Source organism: Pelophylax lessonae, assembly GCF_965119305.1.
Source record: "Pelophylax lessonae genome assembly, chromosome: 4".
Classification (NCBI taxonomy): Eukaryota; Metazoa; Chordata; class Amphibia; order Anura; family Ranidae; genus Pelophylax; species Pelophylax lessonae.
This window is the reverse complement of record NC_138771.1, coordinates 550,986,892-551,002,800: the sequence shown is the minus strand read 5'-3', so window position 1 is coordinate 551,002,800 and position 15,909 is coordinate 550,986,892. Positions and strand designations below refer to the sequence as shown.

The following is a 15,909-nucleotide window of genomic DNA, read 5'->3' as shown; positions in this document are numbered from 1 at the left end:
GTTTGGTTGAGGATACAAGCACATTTAAGTTAGCAATCCAGGAATGTAACTGTTTTGTGAAACCATTAAATTAATGGGTTTAGTTCCACTTTATTGCTGTTCAGAGGCTCTGGGCTTCAGCAAAATGGCCGCCTCCAGCAAGAAGAAACAGGAACAATGCTGGAGACAATTTACAGCCCACACTAATTTTGGTAGCCTAATTATTAATGTGGAATGAGTGTTCCTTGCTAAAGAACATTATTTTTATCAAGTTGTTATGGGTAAAGTCCTGAATTAAAGCGGAGTTCCACCCATCTGCTTCCTAAACCCCCCCCCCCCCCCCCCCCGGTGCACTTCCAGGAGACAGCGCCGCCTCTTTAAAGTTTTGTCTTCTTCCCCGAGGCAATAAGAAGGCGCAGCACGCTTTTCTCGCATACGCAGTAGGGAACCGGCTGTGAAGCCAAAAGATGGTGGTATGACGGTGGCAGCACCCGATCCAAAAATCATCTGGGGTGCTGACATCGCAGGCTCCCTGGACAGATAAGTGTCTATATATTAAAGGTCAGCAGCTACAGTATTTGTAACTGCTGGCTTTTATTTTGTTTCCCCAGCTGGAACACCGCTTTAGTAAAAAGTTTCTTCATCAGGTTATAACTAATAAAGTGACCGTGTCTTTGGTCACCTCTACCTATCATGTAACCAATCACTTTCTATTGACATGGGCTGGATTAACCATGGTACCACGCCCCTCCTCTGCCCGTATAGGGCTCTTACTAGACGATGTTTACATCCCATTTTCCACGCCCCGTGACGCCACGGGTTCCTACGACTACGGAACGTCCCGACGCTCCAGCGTCTCTCGCCTCTGGTCACGTGACAGCGCTCGCACAAGGCACGCCGGGTAGTGTAGTCCTGGGAGTCTCTCACCTCCGCTCCGCTGTGACACCCTAACCCTTTCCTGCACCACAATTCCCGTGAGCCACCGCGGCCACCAGCAATTTAATGAGTTGAAGGACTGAGGGTTCGGTGGAAGCTCCGGGGAACTCGGGGGCAGCGGGGAGCGGGTGTGTATACCAGGGTCACCCTGGCCTCTGTCAGAGCTATTGTGTGTGTGTGTGAGGAAGGAGTGCCATGGTAACAAGTGACATGCAGGCAGTGTGCTCGCTGTCAAGATGGAAGACAGTCCCCGTCCTAGACTGGAGTGAGCTGAGTGTGTAGTATGTATTTATAGGGGCGGCCTGTGTCATTGTTGGTGTGTGTAAGGTAATGTCAGTGTGTGTTACCCCCCTCAGGTCCTATAGGTAGTCTATGGGGGATCCCCAGCCATCTCATTGTGCAGGCTTAGACTGGCCTGATGCTGGTAATACCTGTACATTAATGCTCAATCTTGCACGCGTTATTGTGCGTTGCGTTAAGGCGCGTAATTAATTTGCATTGGCTGTCTACCAGGCATGTGCTATTTTCTGCAGCGCACCACAATGCACAATAGTCCTTACTGTGCCGCTAGCAAGGTGCATTGGGCTTACGGATGAGTTCAGGAGTGTTCGGATCCTAGTCGGGACCCACCTGAGCCATCCCGCCAGAAAGCCATCGCTGCACACCGCCAATCAGAAGTGGCTAAGGCATTCCCCGACCCCACAGTTCTACATATACAAGGGGGGGGGGGGGTATATGTGCAGCTGAAGAGTTGCCTCTGTCAGTAATGATTGGAGATGTGTGCTGATAGATTCCTGGGGGGATCGCTCAGGTGAATCTAAAAGGATGCACCAGCCTAGTTCATCATCCAAAAGCACCGTTACATTTATAAAATGATAGGTGATCCTCCTCACAAATGTCAATGCATAAAAGGCTTACTGCAAAGATATTGGAACTGCCGTACATACCCCAGGGTGGCTCAGATTATATCCAACAGAACTTACGCGTTTCAATGTCTCCTCTAGCTCAGGGCATATTGCTGAGAGAACACCCGTCTGTTCCTGTGGTGTCAGTTCTTCATTGGTGTGCTGGAACCTGCAGCTTCTGGGCCGGTGTGGAAGTGACACCATCAAAGATAGCATACCCCTGTGCTCACTAGGAAGGACTAAACTCTCATCTTGGAACTTGAAAAGTGCTGGTGTTTTGTGGCTTTCCCTCTTTAGGGACCCTGACATTGGTCAGCGAGTTGCTGCCAGTGATGGGATCTTCAAGCTGAATTAGACAGTGGCCCCCGCACTGCACCACAAGGGTTAAAAGCTTGTTTAGTCTAGGGCAGGGGTCTCCAAACTTTCTAAACTACTTGCCAGTTTATTGTCCTTCAGACTTTAGGGGGGCCGGACTGTGGCCAGTAGGAGTAGAAAATATTCCAGCATCAGTGGGAAAAAATGCCCCGTCATTTGTTTCAGTGGAAGTAATTGTGCCCCATTATTGGGGTCAGTGGGAGGAATTGTGCCCCATTATTGGGGTCAGTGGGAGGAATTGTGTCCCATTATTGGGGTCAGGGGGAGGAATTGTGCCCCATTATTGGAGTCAGTGGGAGGAATTGTGCCCCATTATTGGGGTCAGTGGGAGGAATTGTGCCCCATTATTGGGGTCAGGGGGAGGAATTGTGCCCCATTATTGGAGTCAGTGGGAGGAATTGTGCCCCATTATTGGGGTCAGTGGGAGGAATTGTGCCCCATTATTGGGGAGAGGGGGAGGAATTGTGTCCCATTATTGGGGTCAGTGGGAGGAATTGTGTCCCATTATTGGGGTCAGTGGGAGTAATTGTGCCCCATTATTGGGGTCAGTGGGAGGAATTGTGCCCCATTATTGGGGTCAGTGGGAGGAATTGTGCCCCATTATTGGGGTCAGTGGGAGGAATTGTGCCCCATTATTGGGGTCAGTGGGAGGAATTGTGCCCCATTATTGGGGTCAGTTGGAGTAATTGTGCCCCATTATTGGGGTCAGTGGGAGAAATTGTGCCCCATTATTGTGGTCAGTGGGAGGAATTGTGCTCCATCATTGGTGTTATTAGACTTCATTGTTGGTGTCAGTGGGAGGAATTGTGCCCCATTATTGGGGTCAGTTGGAGTAATTGTGCCCCATTATTGGGGTCAGTTGGAGTAATTGTGCCCCATTATTGGGGTCAGTGGGAGGAATTGTGCCCCATTATTGGGGTCAGTGGGAGGAATTGTGCCCCATTATTGGTGTCAGTGGGAGGAATTGTGCCCCATTATTGGGGTCAGTGGGAGGAATTGTGCTCCATCATTGGTGTTATTAGACTCCATTGTTGGTGTCACTGGTAGGAGTTGTGCCCCATCGTTGGTGTCATTGGGAGTAATTGTGCCCCTTTATAGACCTTAGTTGGGGAGGAATTATGCCCCATTTGTTGATATAAGTGGATAAAATAGTGCCCCAAGGGCCGGATAAAAGCATGCAAAGGGCCGTATCTGGCCTTCAGGCCACAGTTTGGAGACCACTGGTCTAGGGGTACATAGATAAGGTGCAGTACTTTATTCCTGAATCAAGCAGGCTTCCTCTCTCCATGCAATCAGTCCAATGCAGCATCGTCTCAAAGGCAAGCCATAAATGACTCCATTTTCTTTTCTGCAGCCAGGGGTTGCAGGATAGAAAATCGGTTGATTCCCCCATCAACACTGGAATCCATCCCGCAATGCTATTGTGTTCTGCTGGTGGGGGGTGAGGGCAGAACACAGTGATTATTAGCAGCTAAAGCCCTGGTAGTAGTCGCATGCCAAAAATCCAACAGGCTGGGTGTACTGAAGTCAATTGATTAATCAACGTCAGTACAACCAGCCTGCCTATAGATGGATCACATTTCGTCTGGTCCCTGCTGAACTGGCTGAGATTTGATCCATTTATGGCTGTGTTAAGCTCCCCACTTCTTCAGTAACCCTGCATTGTATATGATGGTGATGCTGAGCGACCAGGTGCAGTCTGGAGCTTCAGACAGAAAACAGCGCATGGGCCTGCCGGACGGAGGTATAGTGTTAGTAATACACCTTATCCCTGCACCCCTAAACTAAAAGAGCTTTTCAAGTAGAACTAAAGTCATCCCCTGCAGCCATTACCTTTTATACCATCTACCCCTCCCTTTAGATTGTACTCTCCATAATCTGTGCCCTCCTATTACTTCTGTATTGTAATTGTACTGTCCCCCTTATATTGTAAAGCGCTATATAAATCCTGTATAATAATAATGTCAACATTTTTTTTCCCTTTTGGATAGAGTAAGGAAGGAAACGAACCCCTGTCAGTTTTTTTGCCATCTATGTCCCATTGGGGAGATTTCTTTTCACTTCCTGTCCCAGAGCGACAACAGGATTAACCACTTGCCGACCGGTCACGTTGACCGTACTGCGGCAAAGTGGCTCGATTCCGTCTAGTGACGTAGACCTACGTCGCTGGACTCCTCCCCCTGTAGGCGGCGCTCGCGCGCCGCCGGAGGTGCGCTCCCGCTGTTTTCAGTCACAGCGGGAGTCGGGCCAGGGGAGGAGCGGCGGCGATCGCCAATGCTCTTCCCCGATCGTCGGGGAATCGAGTTTGGAGAACCGCCCGCTTGTGTAAACAGAGCGGGCGGATCTCCTAAGTGACAGGGTGTGACAGATTGCAGGGTTCAGCATAGCTGAACATGCGATCTGTCCTTGTGTCACACAGTCCCCTCCCCCCACACACGTCAGTAAGCACCAGGCATACATTAACCCCTCCCTCTCCAATAAAATTAACCCCTTCCCTGCCAGTGTCATTTTTACAGTAACAGTGCATATTTATAGCACTGATTACTATAGAAATGTCACTGGTACCCCCAAAAGTGTCAAATGTCAGTCAAGGGTCCGGTCTGTCCGCCGCAATGTCGCAGTCCCACAAAAAAAATCGCAGATTGCCGCCATTACGCGTTAAAAAAAACCCACCAAAAATGACAGAAATCTTTCCCTTAGTTAGTAAACGCAATAACTTTTGCGCAAACCAATCAAAATAAGCTTTTGATTTTTTACATTTTTTTGGGGGGGGAATTTCATATAAAAAAATGTTAAAAATATTGTTATTTTTTCAAAATAAACGCTCTTTTTTTGTTTATAGCGCAAAAAGTAAAAATCGCACAGGTGATCAAACACCACCAAAAGAAAGCTCTGTTTGTGGGAAAAAAAAGGACGTAAATTTCGTTTGGGTACAGCGTCGCACGACCGCGCAATTGTCAGTTAAAGTCGCACAGCACCGAATCGCAAAAAGTGGCCCAGACGTAAGACAGCAAAATCCTCTGGTGGTAAAGTGGTTAATATATCCTTATTGTTATTATATTTTTACAACTTTTTCTACTGAAATTGAAATGCTATTGATACTATGGGTGGCAGATTGTTCTGATTGAAAAAAGTGTGTCGCTTCTATGGCTGTGCTGCGTGACAGATAAGTGTAAAGCACAGGATTTGCTCAGCAGAATTATAAATCCTTTGGCAAGTTAAAAAAAGTAAATGTGTGTACTTAAACCCTTTCCCAGCAGCCCTGTAACTGGGTCTTAAAGCAGAACTGAAGTCCCGCTATAAAAAGAACTGCGAGCAGGCAGGCTTTTATTGAAAAGACATGCACTGTCTCTTCTGTAATAAAACCCTCCTGCCTGCCTGCTGTCTCCTCCGGAATTGTAAACTCAGCTGGGCAGCTCAGCTTACAGTGCCAGGCTGGTCTCAGAGTGCCGGGATGACGACCTCCTGCACATGTATAGGAGTGATGCCATCCCCCCGCCACCCAATGAAGAGGCCTGAAGACTGGCACTGAGAAGAGGACCGTTGGACAGGTAAGTATGGAGACTTTAGTACTACTTTAAGGCTGGGAGATAGGACAGACTTCCTAATCACTTGATCACTGGGATTGGCTGTCACCGTGATCAAGAGCCCATCCTGCTGGCTCCTGGTCATAAATAGGGAGTGGAAGCCGTTTGTGACAGCCTTGACTTTGTGATGGAAGTGCGCTCTCAGCACAGAAACCTCATGGACGTATATGTGCAGCATGTTGGCATTACCACCCACCCTCTTTGCTGCCACACATACAGTGCTTTGCGAAAGTATTTGGCCCCCTTGAACTTTTCAACCTTTTGCCACATTTCCGGCTTCAAACATAAATATATAAAACTGTAATTTTTTGTGAAGAATCAACAAGTGGGACACAATCATGAAGTGGAACGAAATTTATTGGATATTTCAAACTTTTTTAACAAAAAACTGAAAAATTGGGCGTGCAAAATTATTCAGCCCCCTTAAGTTAATACTTTGTAGCGCCACCTTTTGCTGCAATTACAGCTGTAAGTCGCTTGGGGTATGTCTCTATCAGTTTTGCACATCGAGAGACTGAAAGTTTTGCCCATTCCTCCTTGCAAAACAGCTCAAGCTCAGTGAGGTTGGATGGAGAGCGTTTGTGAACAGCAGTTTTCAGTTCTTTCCACAGATTCTCGTTTGGATTCAGGTCTGGACATTTTGTGAACCATTCCATTGTAGATTTTGCTTTATGTTTTGGATCATTGTCTTGTTGGAAGACAAATCTCCGTCCCAGTCTCAGGTCTTTTGCAGACTCCATCAGGTTTTCTTCCAGAATGGTCCTGTATTTGGCTCCATCCATCCATCAATTTCAACCATCTTCCCTGTCCCTGCTGAAGAAAAGCAGGCCCAAACCATGATGCTGCCACCACCACATTTGACAGTGGGGATGGTGTGTTCAGGGTGATGAGCTGTGTTGCTTTTACGCCAAACAAAACGTTTTACATTGTTGCCAAAAAGTTTGATTTTGGGTTCATCTGACCAGAGCACCTTCTTCCACATGTTTGGTGTCTCCCAGGTGGCTTGTGGCAAACTTTAAACAACACTTTTTATGGATATCTTTAAGAAATGGCTTTCTTCTTGCCACTCTTCCATAAAGGCCAGATTTGTGCAGTATACAACTGATTGTTGTCCTATGGACAGAGTCTCCCACCTCAGCTGTAGATCTCTGCAGTTCATCCAGAGTGATCATGGGCCTCTTGGCTGCATCTCTGATCAGTCTTCTCCTTGTATGAGCTGAAAGTTTAGAGGGACGGCCAGGTCTTCGTAGATTTGCAGTGGTCTGATACTCCTTCCATTTCAATATTATCGCTTGCACAGTGCTCCTTGGGATGTTTAAAGCTTGGGAAATCTTTTTGTATCCAAATCCAGCTTTAAACTTCTCCACAACAGTATCTTGGACCTGCCTGGTGTGTTCCTTGTTCTTCATGATGCTCTCTGCGCTTTAAACGGACCCCTGAGACTATCACAGTGCAGGTGCATTTATACGGAGACTTGATTACACACAGGTGGATTCTATTTATCACCATTAGTCATTTAGGTCAACATTGGATCATTCAGAGATCCTCACTGAACTTCTGGAGAGAGTTTGCTGCACTGAAAGTAAAGGGGCTGAATAATTTTGCATGCCCAATTTTTCAGTTTTTTATTTGTTAACAAAGTTTGAAATATCCAATACATTTCGTTCCACTTTATGATTGTGTCCCACTTGTTGATTCTTCAGAAAAAAATTACAGTTTTATATCTTTATGTTTGAAGCCTGAAATGTGGCAAAAGGACGCAAAGTTCAAGGGGGCCGAATACTTTCGCAAGGCACTGTACATGTTACATAGTCAGCAAGAGGTTAAATTCTGTATTTAGCTGTTTTGGAGTTTGCCTTAGCCAAGAACAAAGCTGCAGGTAAACGTCCATGATACTCACCTACATGGATTTAGTATTCTTCTTTTTCATCTGCAACAATACTTGCACTAAAGTTTAAGTCAACAGTTTGTCAGTGAATTGTGGATCTAGTTATGAATTGACCTGTCAATCATTAGTATTGTCATTAATTACTTATGCATTCCACCTAGGAGGTTGTTGGTGAAATGCCCTTTGCTCTGGCTGGTAGCATCTGCTGATGGTTTGCCCTGGAGTTTCCTGTACGGCCTGCTCATCCCCCTCCCTTGACCCCTGGACCTTCCTTACTAATGACTGGCTGGATTGTCCTGCCCATCAGCCTGAGTGCATTCTCCATCCCGGGGATATGGATTGTGTGAGTAGCTACCGTTCTGAACCTGTTTTATATGGATTGTGTGAGTAGCTACTGTACTGAACCGGTTTCATTGGCTTAGATAAGGACTGGAAACATCTCACCTTGAACTAGGAGCCAGCACTACACAACCTGCACATGATTATATAGGAAGATTAAAAATACATTGTTAAGCAACAGATAAAAATTGTTTTAATTTTAAGAAGACTTTATTTTAACAAATTAACATAAAAATGCAGAACACATATTTAAACCATAAATAATGATAAACAGTACCAAAAATTGCTTGACTGCATTGTAGTGACTGAGACGGTCTCTCAGTGTAGAGCGTTCATGGTCGTAGAGCTGACAAATGGCGGCTTGAGAAGGGGGAGGAAGCATTTGATGCAGATATTATTGGTGGGGAAGCAGGCACAGAAATTGGAGGACAAGCGTTAGATAAAGCTGACACTGCGTGAGAATGTATTAGCTAATGTGGCTGTATTACATAAGACACACTGAACTAAGTTTTTATTTTCTCACACGCCTGTTCAGTTTGAATTGTGCAATGCTAGCTACATCGCCATGCCTACTGGAAATGCTTGTGTATACAGTCCAATCAGACATAGTTAAGCCTCGTACACACGTAACGATTATCGGCCGACCGATCGGCCGTCTTTTGTCCAGTGTTGTTGTGTTGGTTGAAATGTGCTCTAGACTGCACATGAATTTTCTCGGCCAACAAAAACCAACTTCAGAAGTGATGTCATGTGCTGGTTTACTTTCCGTGTGTTTTTTCTTCTCTGAGCATGCCCAGTCTTGCTCATCTGATTTTTGTCTGCCGAAATCTGTACTGACTGACGAACAATCGGCCGTTCTGTTGACATCCAACAAAAATTTTATAGCATGCACACCAGATTTTGTTCGGCCGAAAAGTCGGAGTCGGTTGTCGGAAGCATCATACTAACAAGCCGAAAATCGGCCGATCGGACGTTGGCCGAAAATTCACAGCCAACAATCGTTGCGTGTGTACGAGGCATTAGTCTGGTTAAAAAAGACAGGTCCATCCAGTTCAATTCAACATGGAAGGAGATATTTTTTAAGAATATGGTCCTTTTATGTATATTACCCAATCCATTGTAAACTGGAATGAAGTTTGGTAGCATGGCAAATTAGTCAAAGGTTATAAACCAGGGCTTGACAAATCCCAGGTGCCAGGTTGCCATGAGGACAAGAAATTGCGTCCTGGCGCCTGCTGCCCGAATGCTTCCATACACTTGTTTCCAAGTTATGTCACTTCCGGGTCACTGTTGAAAGAATGTAATGCAATGTGCAGCTTGCTATGGGGGCATCCGAGCCGAGCTGCAGCTCAGTTTGTCCATTCAGACATGGAGCTTCCGTACGCCCCCCCTCTCTCTCCCAAAGATGCAGTATTGGTCATATCTATCACTGGGCCATGAAGCACTTGACCTGGCCTTAAATGTTTCCAAAGTAGAAACAGAACAGAAGTGAAGATTTAAACACGTTGGTCCCTGTGCATGTAACTTTTGGCGTAGAGGATCCCGGCACAGAGCAAAAAATGGGGTTAAAGGCGAACTCAAGGCAGATATTTTGCCCTTGCATTCAGTAATTCTTTAGTACATCGTTGTATGTATATATATTTTTTTTCAGTGCAACTAGTGTAAATAACTGAATTGACTTTGGAGCAACCTCTTGCAATCCTCTATACAGCAGTATTTATTATACTAGGAGGGGAAGGGGCAACCTTAGGAGTCAGTCAGGTGTGTTGCAATGCTCATGTGCTGACAAGGAACATGAGTGGAGAAAAGAGCACAGGACTGATCTCACCTGGCTGTTGCTGTTCCTATTGTGTCTTGTTCAAACTGCATGCATTTTTTTTTTGCAGTGCGATTTGAGCCTATAATTTTGTATGGGCTCAAATCGCACTGCAAAAGTATTGATAATGCGTATAGTTGAGTACCAAGTATCCGTATTCATACTCGCTGATAAAAGAAAACAGTATTGGTGCAACCCTAGAATACAGCTTTTATTAAATGTATGAGCGGTATTCATTGCGGCAAGGCAACCATAAATGAGGACCAGAAAAAAGGAGGTGCTCAGGGGTGTTCAGCAAAGACATATTTACTCCCTCTTTGAGGGTAGAGATTGTACTGGACTGACTCGTCAGTCACTTTTTTTAGATATGAGGAAATGCGGGCAGATGGGAAAGGTTTTTCTTTCTGAGATTTTGCTGCTTTTGGGGTGGTGGGCCCTGCTGGGGACCTTGGCTGCTACCTTGAGGTACGGCCTCATGGTCGGTTCCATGTGTGATCAAGGAAAGTGGGTGTAAAGGAGCGCCCGGTATCAAGTAGATGTAGGTATAAAATTGTTTTATTCGGAATCAAGATTTTAAGATAAAGCCATGTTTTGGGGGAACAAGGACTTCCCCTTCCTCAGGGCTGTTCAGTTTTTGTTCATCTTTTTATCAGCCCTGAGGAAGGGGGGAGTCCTTGATCCCCCAAAACACATTGGCTTTATCTTATCGTTGTGATTCTCAATAAAACAATTTTTTACCTACATCTACTGGATACTGAGCACTCCTTTACACTAACTTTGCTTGATATTTACCTCCTGTACTTAATCCGTTTTTGCTTTAAGAAGGAAGGATTTCCAATACACCTTTATATACAACAGTCCACAGTGCTACCAAACCCTAACACTGCCAAGACCTGCTAGGTATACTACAACACTATCAGCATTATGTTAAAGAAATCAGATCTTTCCAAGTGATTGGAATTCAGTAATAACTGTTTTTATTAAAGGATACATTAAGTAACTCGTACAGAGTATTGTTTTTCAGTGGTCATACAGTAATACCAGATTTTATTATTCAGGCAGAACTGAATATCAGAGCTGCATGTTTGTTTTCCTTACAGACAGTAAAAAGTACTGGGGGAGGGCGAGGGGATAGAGATTTGCTCAAGCTGGTACAAAGAAACAATTAAGTGCCGGTTCACACTATTGCGATCACAGACATTGCATATGATTCGGAACGCACTGCTCCTAAATCACATGCGATGTCTGTGCCGGTGCAAATTCAGCCATACAGTTTGTATGGCTGAATTTGCACCGCAATCGCAGTGAACACGCACAGGACCCTTTTTTTTGTCCACAGCAGAATCGAATCGAATGGTGGATCACACCAGTGCGATCCGATTCCTGTGCAAACTTTCAGATCGCACTGCGATATGCGATCTGATCTGGGGGTCTCGTTAACTTTGAATTGACACCCCCAGCGTATCGCATATGGCCTGTGCTGCGGATGCGATGCTGGAACACGCAGTATATTCGCAGTGTTCCCGCATCGCATTAGTGTGAACCGGGACTTACTTCACTAAAAGAAATGCAGTGGCTGAGTACGCTGAATAAATTGTAGGTAGCCCCAGCTACCTACAGTATACAGCACTGGGTTCCAGCAGTGGAATGAGAACTTCCCATCCCACTCTTGGAACAAAGTTGGGCTCAGCGCTGGTCAGCCATTCTGAGGAAACATTGTATTTTCTGAATGGCTGAGGTGGAGAAATGGGTGGATGATGTTGCAATCCTCTTCTCAGCCAATCAAAGGAAGTCTTGCATTCATTCAGAAAAATAAAGTTTCCTGTGAATGAATAAGCAGCACTCAGCCCAACTCAATTTTGTTCCAGGTGTAGTAACAGGAAATTGTATTGCTGTCAATAAATAGCATTGTATACTAGCTGAGACTACATACAGTTTATATCACCCACACAGCCGCTGCATCTCTTAGTGAAGTAAATAGTTTGCTTGGGCCAGCTTGGTCTAAAGGAACTTTTTAAACTTCAGTAAAAGCTGTACTTTTATTGTGGGGGCTGCCATTTTGGACCTCAGTCTGGAGAGACTAGTTACCTGGCTGTTTTGTTTGGCCTTGGTGCTTTCTGATTTGGAACATGTACCGTATGTGGAAAGTGAAGTCAGAGCTTCTGATTTGCAAATTTTCTGAGTCAGTTACTCAAAGTGCTGAAACCATGAAATCAGCATGGCAGACTTCTGGTTTGTCTTAGCACAGGTTTTCTGAAATTGTGTTTCTACTGACAGCAAAGACTCCTCTGCAGCAGGTTGGCGGACATGTCTTGTCTCCTGGAAGAGGTGGACGTTCTGGGTAAAAGCACTTTTCTTAATTATAATGAACAGTAATGTGCTGAACCCAGAACTGCCACTACTTCAAGTGGGATCTCCCAGCACTAGATGCGATCCTGATCTGGTCAAGTAATAACTGTCTTGACTGGTTCCTGTTTAGGCAGGCCACATTATTGGTTAGAAAAGCAGAGTGATGCGTTGTGACAGTTCTAATTTGGATGTGGACAATGTTGGGTGCCATGAATGGCAGCTTGTTAACTTTTAATCTTGTTTCCCTTGCAGGTACGCCATGGCTGTGATGAACCATCATGTTTGTCCTGTGGAAAACTGGTAAATACCATCTGTACAGTCTTTGTACTTTTCTGTTGCCAATTTATTGACCATTAGAACACATAACCCACTTTATGTGCAACTTGCTTAATGTGAATGTGTTTTTTAATCCTTGTGTATTTGTGCAGATGCTAGAAACATTTAATTAGTAATTGTTCTCATTAGGCTTTTCAAAGTCCTATGCTGATTTAGCTGTAGGAGGCTCCAGAAAGTTGTGTAGAATCATTTAATAAAAAAAACTTTTTGCAAATCCACTTACCAACGTCCGAGGGAATATGAGGGCAAAACACTTGCCTACTGGGCACTTTTACCCCCTTCCTGCTCAGGCCAATTTTCAGCTTTCAGCCTTGTCGTACTTTGAATGAAAATTGCGCAGTCATGCAACATTGTATCCATATGAAACTTTTATAATTTTGTTTTTCACACAAATAGAGCTATATTTTGGCAGTATTTAATCACCACTGGGTTTTTTATCTTTTGCTAAACACACAAAAAAAAAACAGAATTTTTTTTTAAAAAAGGGCGGCACTGGTGGGCACTGATAGGCGGCACTGATTGGCAGGACTGGTGAGCACTGATGGGACTGTACTAATCAGTGCCGATGTCCCTAACCCAAGCCGGTTATCGGCTCTCTTCTTCTCTCCTCACGCTGTACGTGTGAGGAAAGAAAAGCCAATAACCGGCTTGTGTTTACATCCTGTGATCAGCTGTCATTGGCTGACAGCTGATCACGTGGTATAGGGCGACTGTGATTGGCCCTTTATCCCAATCTATAATCAGCTGAGTTTGAAAAGGCTCAGTGATCACAGAGCATGCCGCAGGGGGCACTCTGGCAGCACAATCAGGGGGGGACGTTCATGTACACCCTCCCTGCCAGTCACGTGACTCCGGGCTGCTCTGCTAATACGATCCAGGGCTACAGTGGGAGGTTCTGAGGCGCTAGCATGGCAGTCACGTGACAACGTCAGAGGGAGATCTTGGCTCCTCCTGCTGTAGCCCTGGATTGAAGTAGCAGAGCGGAAGTCATGTGACTGGCCTGACTGGAAAAAGGTATTAAGAGGCATCGGTTTATCCACTTCTGGACCGGAAAGTTTTACCCCTTTAATGACCAGGCCATTTTTGCGATACGGCACTGATAATTGTGCAGTCGTGCGATGCTGTACCCAAATAAAATTGATCTCCTTTTTTCCCCACAAATAGAGCTTTCTTTTGGCGATTTTGGTATTTGTTCACATCCTTTTTTTTTTTTTTTTGCGCTATAAACAAAAAAAGAGCGACCATTCTGGAGAAAAAACAATATTTTTTACTTTCTGCTATATAACACTCCAAATAAAAAAAATTAAAAATCAAATTTCTCTTCTGTTCACTGACGAACAAAGCTCCATGTCTTCTAGACCATGGATTCCCAAACTACGGCCCTCCAGTTGTTCAGGAACTATAATTTCCATCATGCCTAGTCATGTATGTGAATGTCAGAGTTTTACAATGCCTCATGGGATGTGTAGTTCTGCAACAGCTGCAGGGCCGTAGTTTGGGAATCCCTGTATAGCTGCTCTCTCTTCAGGAGTAGGACTAGGCGGAAACAATTTTGGGTACATCCCTGGGGCAGTCCCAGAGTGTATACCATCACTTCCTGTTATAGGACTTCAGTTTTTTTATACCTAGTCAGGAGTAAGGACCTGACTCTCTGCTGGGATCTGCGGTTCTGGCATTTTCTTTTTTAAATTGAATTTTTTACTTTTTTCTTTATTATTTTTGTTCCTGTCTGAACTACAATCAACAGCTGGAGTGGGTGACGCACTGGATATCCAATACCCTAGATCCTTATGGTCTTCCCAGTCTGGCCTGCGAGTGCGACCCAACTATTATCTCCACGCTAGGTTGGCTGTGACATAGCCCCACTGGACAGGGGCTGGCCGGCAAGTGAAACACCTTACGAGGTCGCATAGCCATGGTCACGACAGCAGTCGCAATCAGAGTCGTAGCGTAGCTCGGGCCACAGCACCCCCATTCCAAGATGGTGCGGTGGACTGCTGGGAGTTGTGCCCACCTGATGCCGTGGTGTGGTGAGTAGTGTCCCCCCCCCCTCCATACTTTTGTAATTGCTGGGGTGGTCGCAGGCCCTCCCTGGGGATGGTAGGTTCCCCTGTGTCGGTTGCCCTCACTTGCCCCCTGTCTCTCCCCCCCCCCCCTTAGCCCCCTTTTGGGGGGGCACGGGTGTATTTTTGGGTGGGGGGGGGATTTTCTGGTGTTGGGCCGGAGAGTGGTGGGTGTCGCTGTCGGGCACCCTTTTTGTGGGTGCCAGCACCTTGGTGCTGTGGGGGGGAGGGTCCCCTCCTGGTGGATGCCTTCTTTCCTGGGGTTTCCGAGGTCCCGTGCAGCACCGCGTGGCGCGGCCATGTTTTTTTTTTTTTTTGTTATTGAGAATAGCGGCGGCCATTTCCTTGTAGTCTGAGTGCGATGATGTGCTGCGGGGGGCCTCTAGTGTCAGTGTCGGCACTTCCTCTTTCTCTTTGATCGCAGTGTGGCAGGCTGTTTGGCGCTCTCCAACTCTGGGGTGGTGAGTCTCTGTGGGTATAGGATCCTTCCTCTGCTATACAGCGCCGCGGGTGCGCTGATTCTTGTGTTGCTCTGGGGGGGTTAATCTTCCAAGGTGACAAAGGTGTTTCCCTTTCCTGCCTATTTTGACTGGCGAGATTGTCACTAGTCTGTGGAGTTCCTGAAACGCATGGTTGGAATACCTAAACGTTTCGCTGGGAAATATCCTTTTGAGAAGTCTCTCCTGAAGAAACTTACGGTTCCACCATCGGTGGACTTATAGGTTTCCAGGTTAAATAAGGCCACACTCTTCCTGGTGGAGGATTCTCCATCCTTTAAGGATCCTGTGGACAAGAGAGCTGAGGCTCTGGTCCGGTACCTTTTTCACCGTGGCAGGTTCAATGTTGCGGTCGGTGTATGCTATTTCCTTGGTATCCCAGACTTTAACGGAATGGGCAAAAATTTTACACCAGGATCTGGAAGGGGGTCAACAACCTCCTGAGCTGGCGGATCCGGGGGGTTTCTAGCGGACCCGTGGGGTTTCTCCCCGTTCCTTTTCTGTGTCTCGCTTGTTGTAGTTTCTACAATTCGATGTAGATCAACGTTTGGTTCTGGGCACCATCAAGGGCCAGATCTCCACTTTGGTCATATTTTTCCAAAGGCCGTTGGCTGCAAAGTCCTTGGTTCACACCTTTCTGCAGGGAGTTCGTTCGCCATCTGGCTCCTCCCGTGCGATCCCTGGTACCTCCGTGGGAACTCAATTTGGTACTGTCGGTACTTCAAAAATCTCCTTTTAAAAACATTTGTGAACTTCCTCTGCTCACTTTGTCACAGAAGGTGGCTTTTTTTAATCACTATTACTTCTGCACGTAGGGTGTCGGAGTTGGCTGTGTTGTC

The 15,909-nt window shown here is 45.9% G+C and overlaps 1 protein-coding gene across 1 annotated transcript in view; it reads left to right on the top strand.

Annotated features, from left to right (window-relative positions):
• Nucleotides 1-892: 892 nt before the first annotated feature.
• Nucleotides 893-15,909, top strand: part of TMEM150A (transmembrane protein 150A) — a 40,724-nt gene continuing 25,707 nt past the window's right edge. Inside the window, exons 1-3 of the mRNA XM_082255085.1 lie at nucleotides 893-1,043; nucleotides 7,832-8,013; nucleotides 12,427-12,474. Of these exons, the coding sequence (XP_082111211.1) occupies nucleotides 7,949-8,013; nucleotides 12,427-12,474 (113 nt within the window). The 5' untranslated portion in view covers nucleotides 893-1,043; nucleotides 7,832-7,948. The remainder of the gene's footprint in view (nucleotides 1,044-7,831; nucleotides 8,014-12,426; nucleotides 12,475-15,909) is intronic.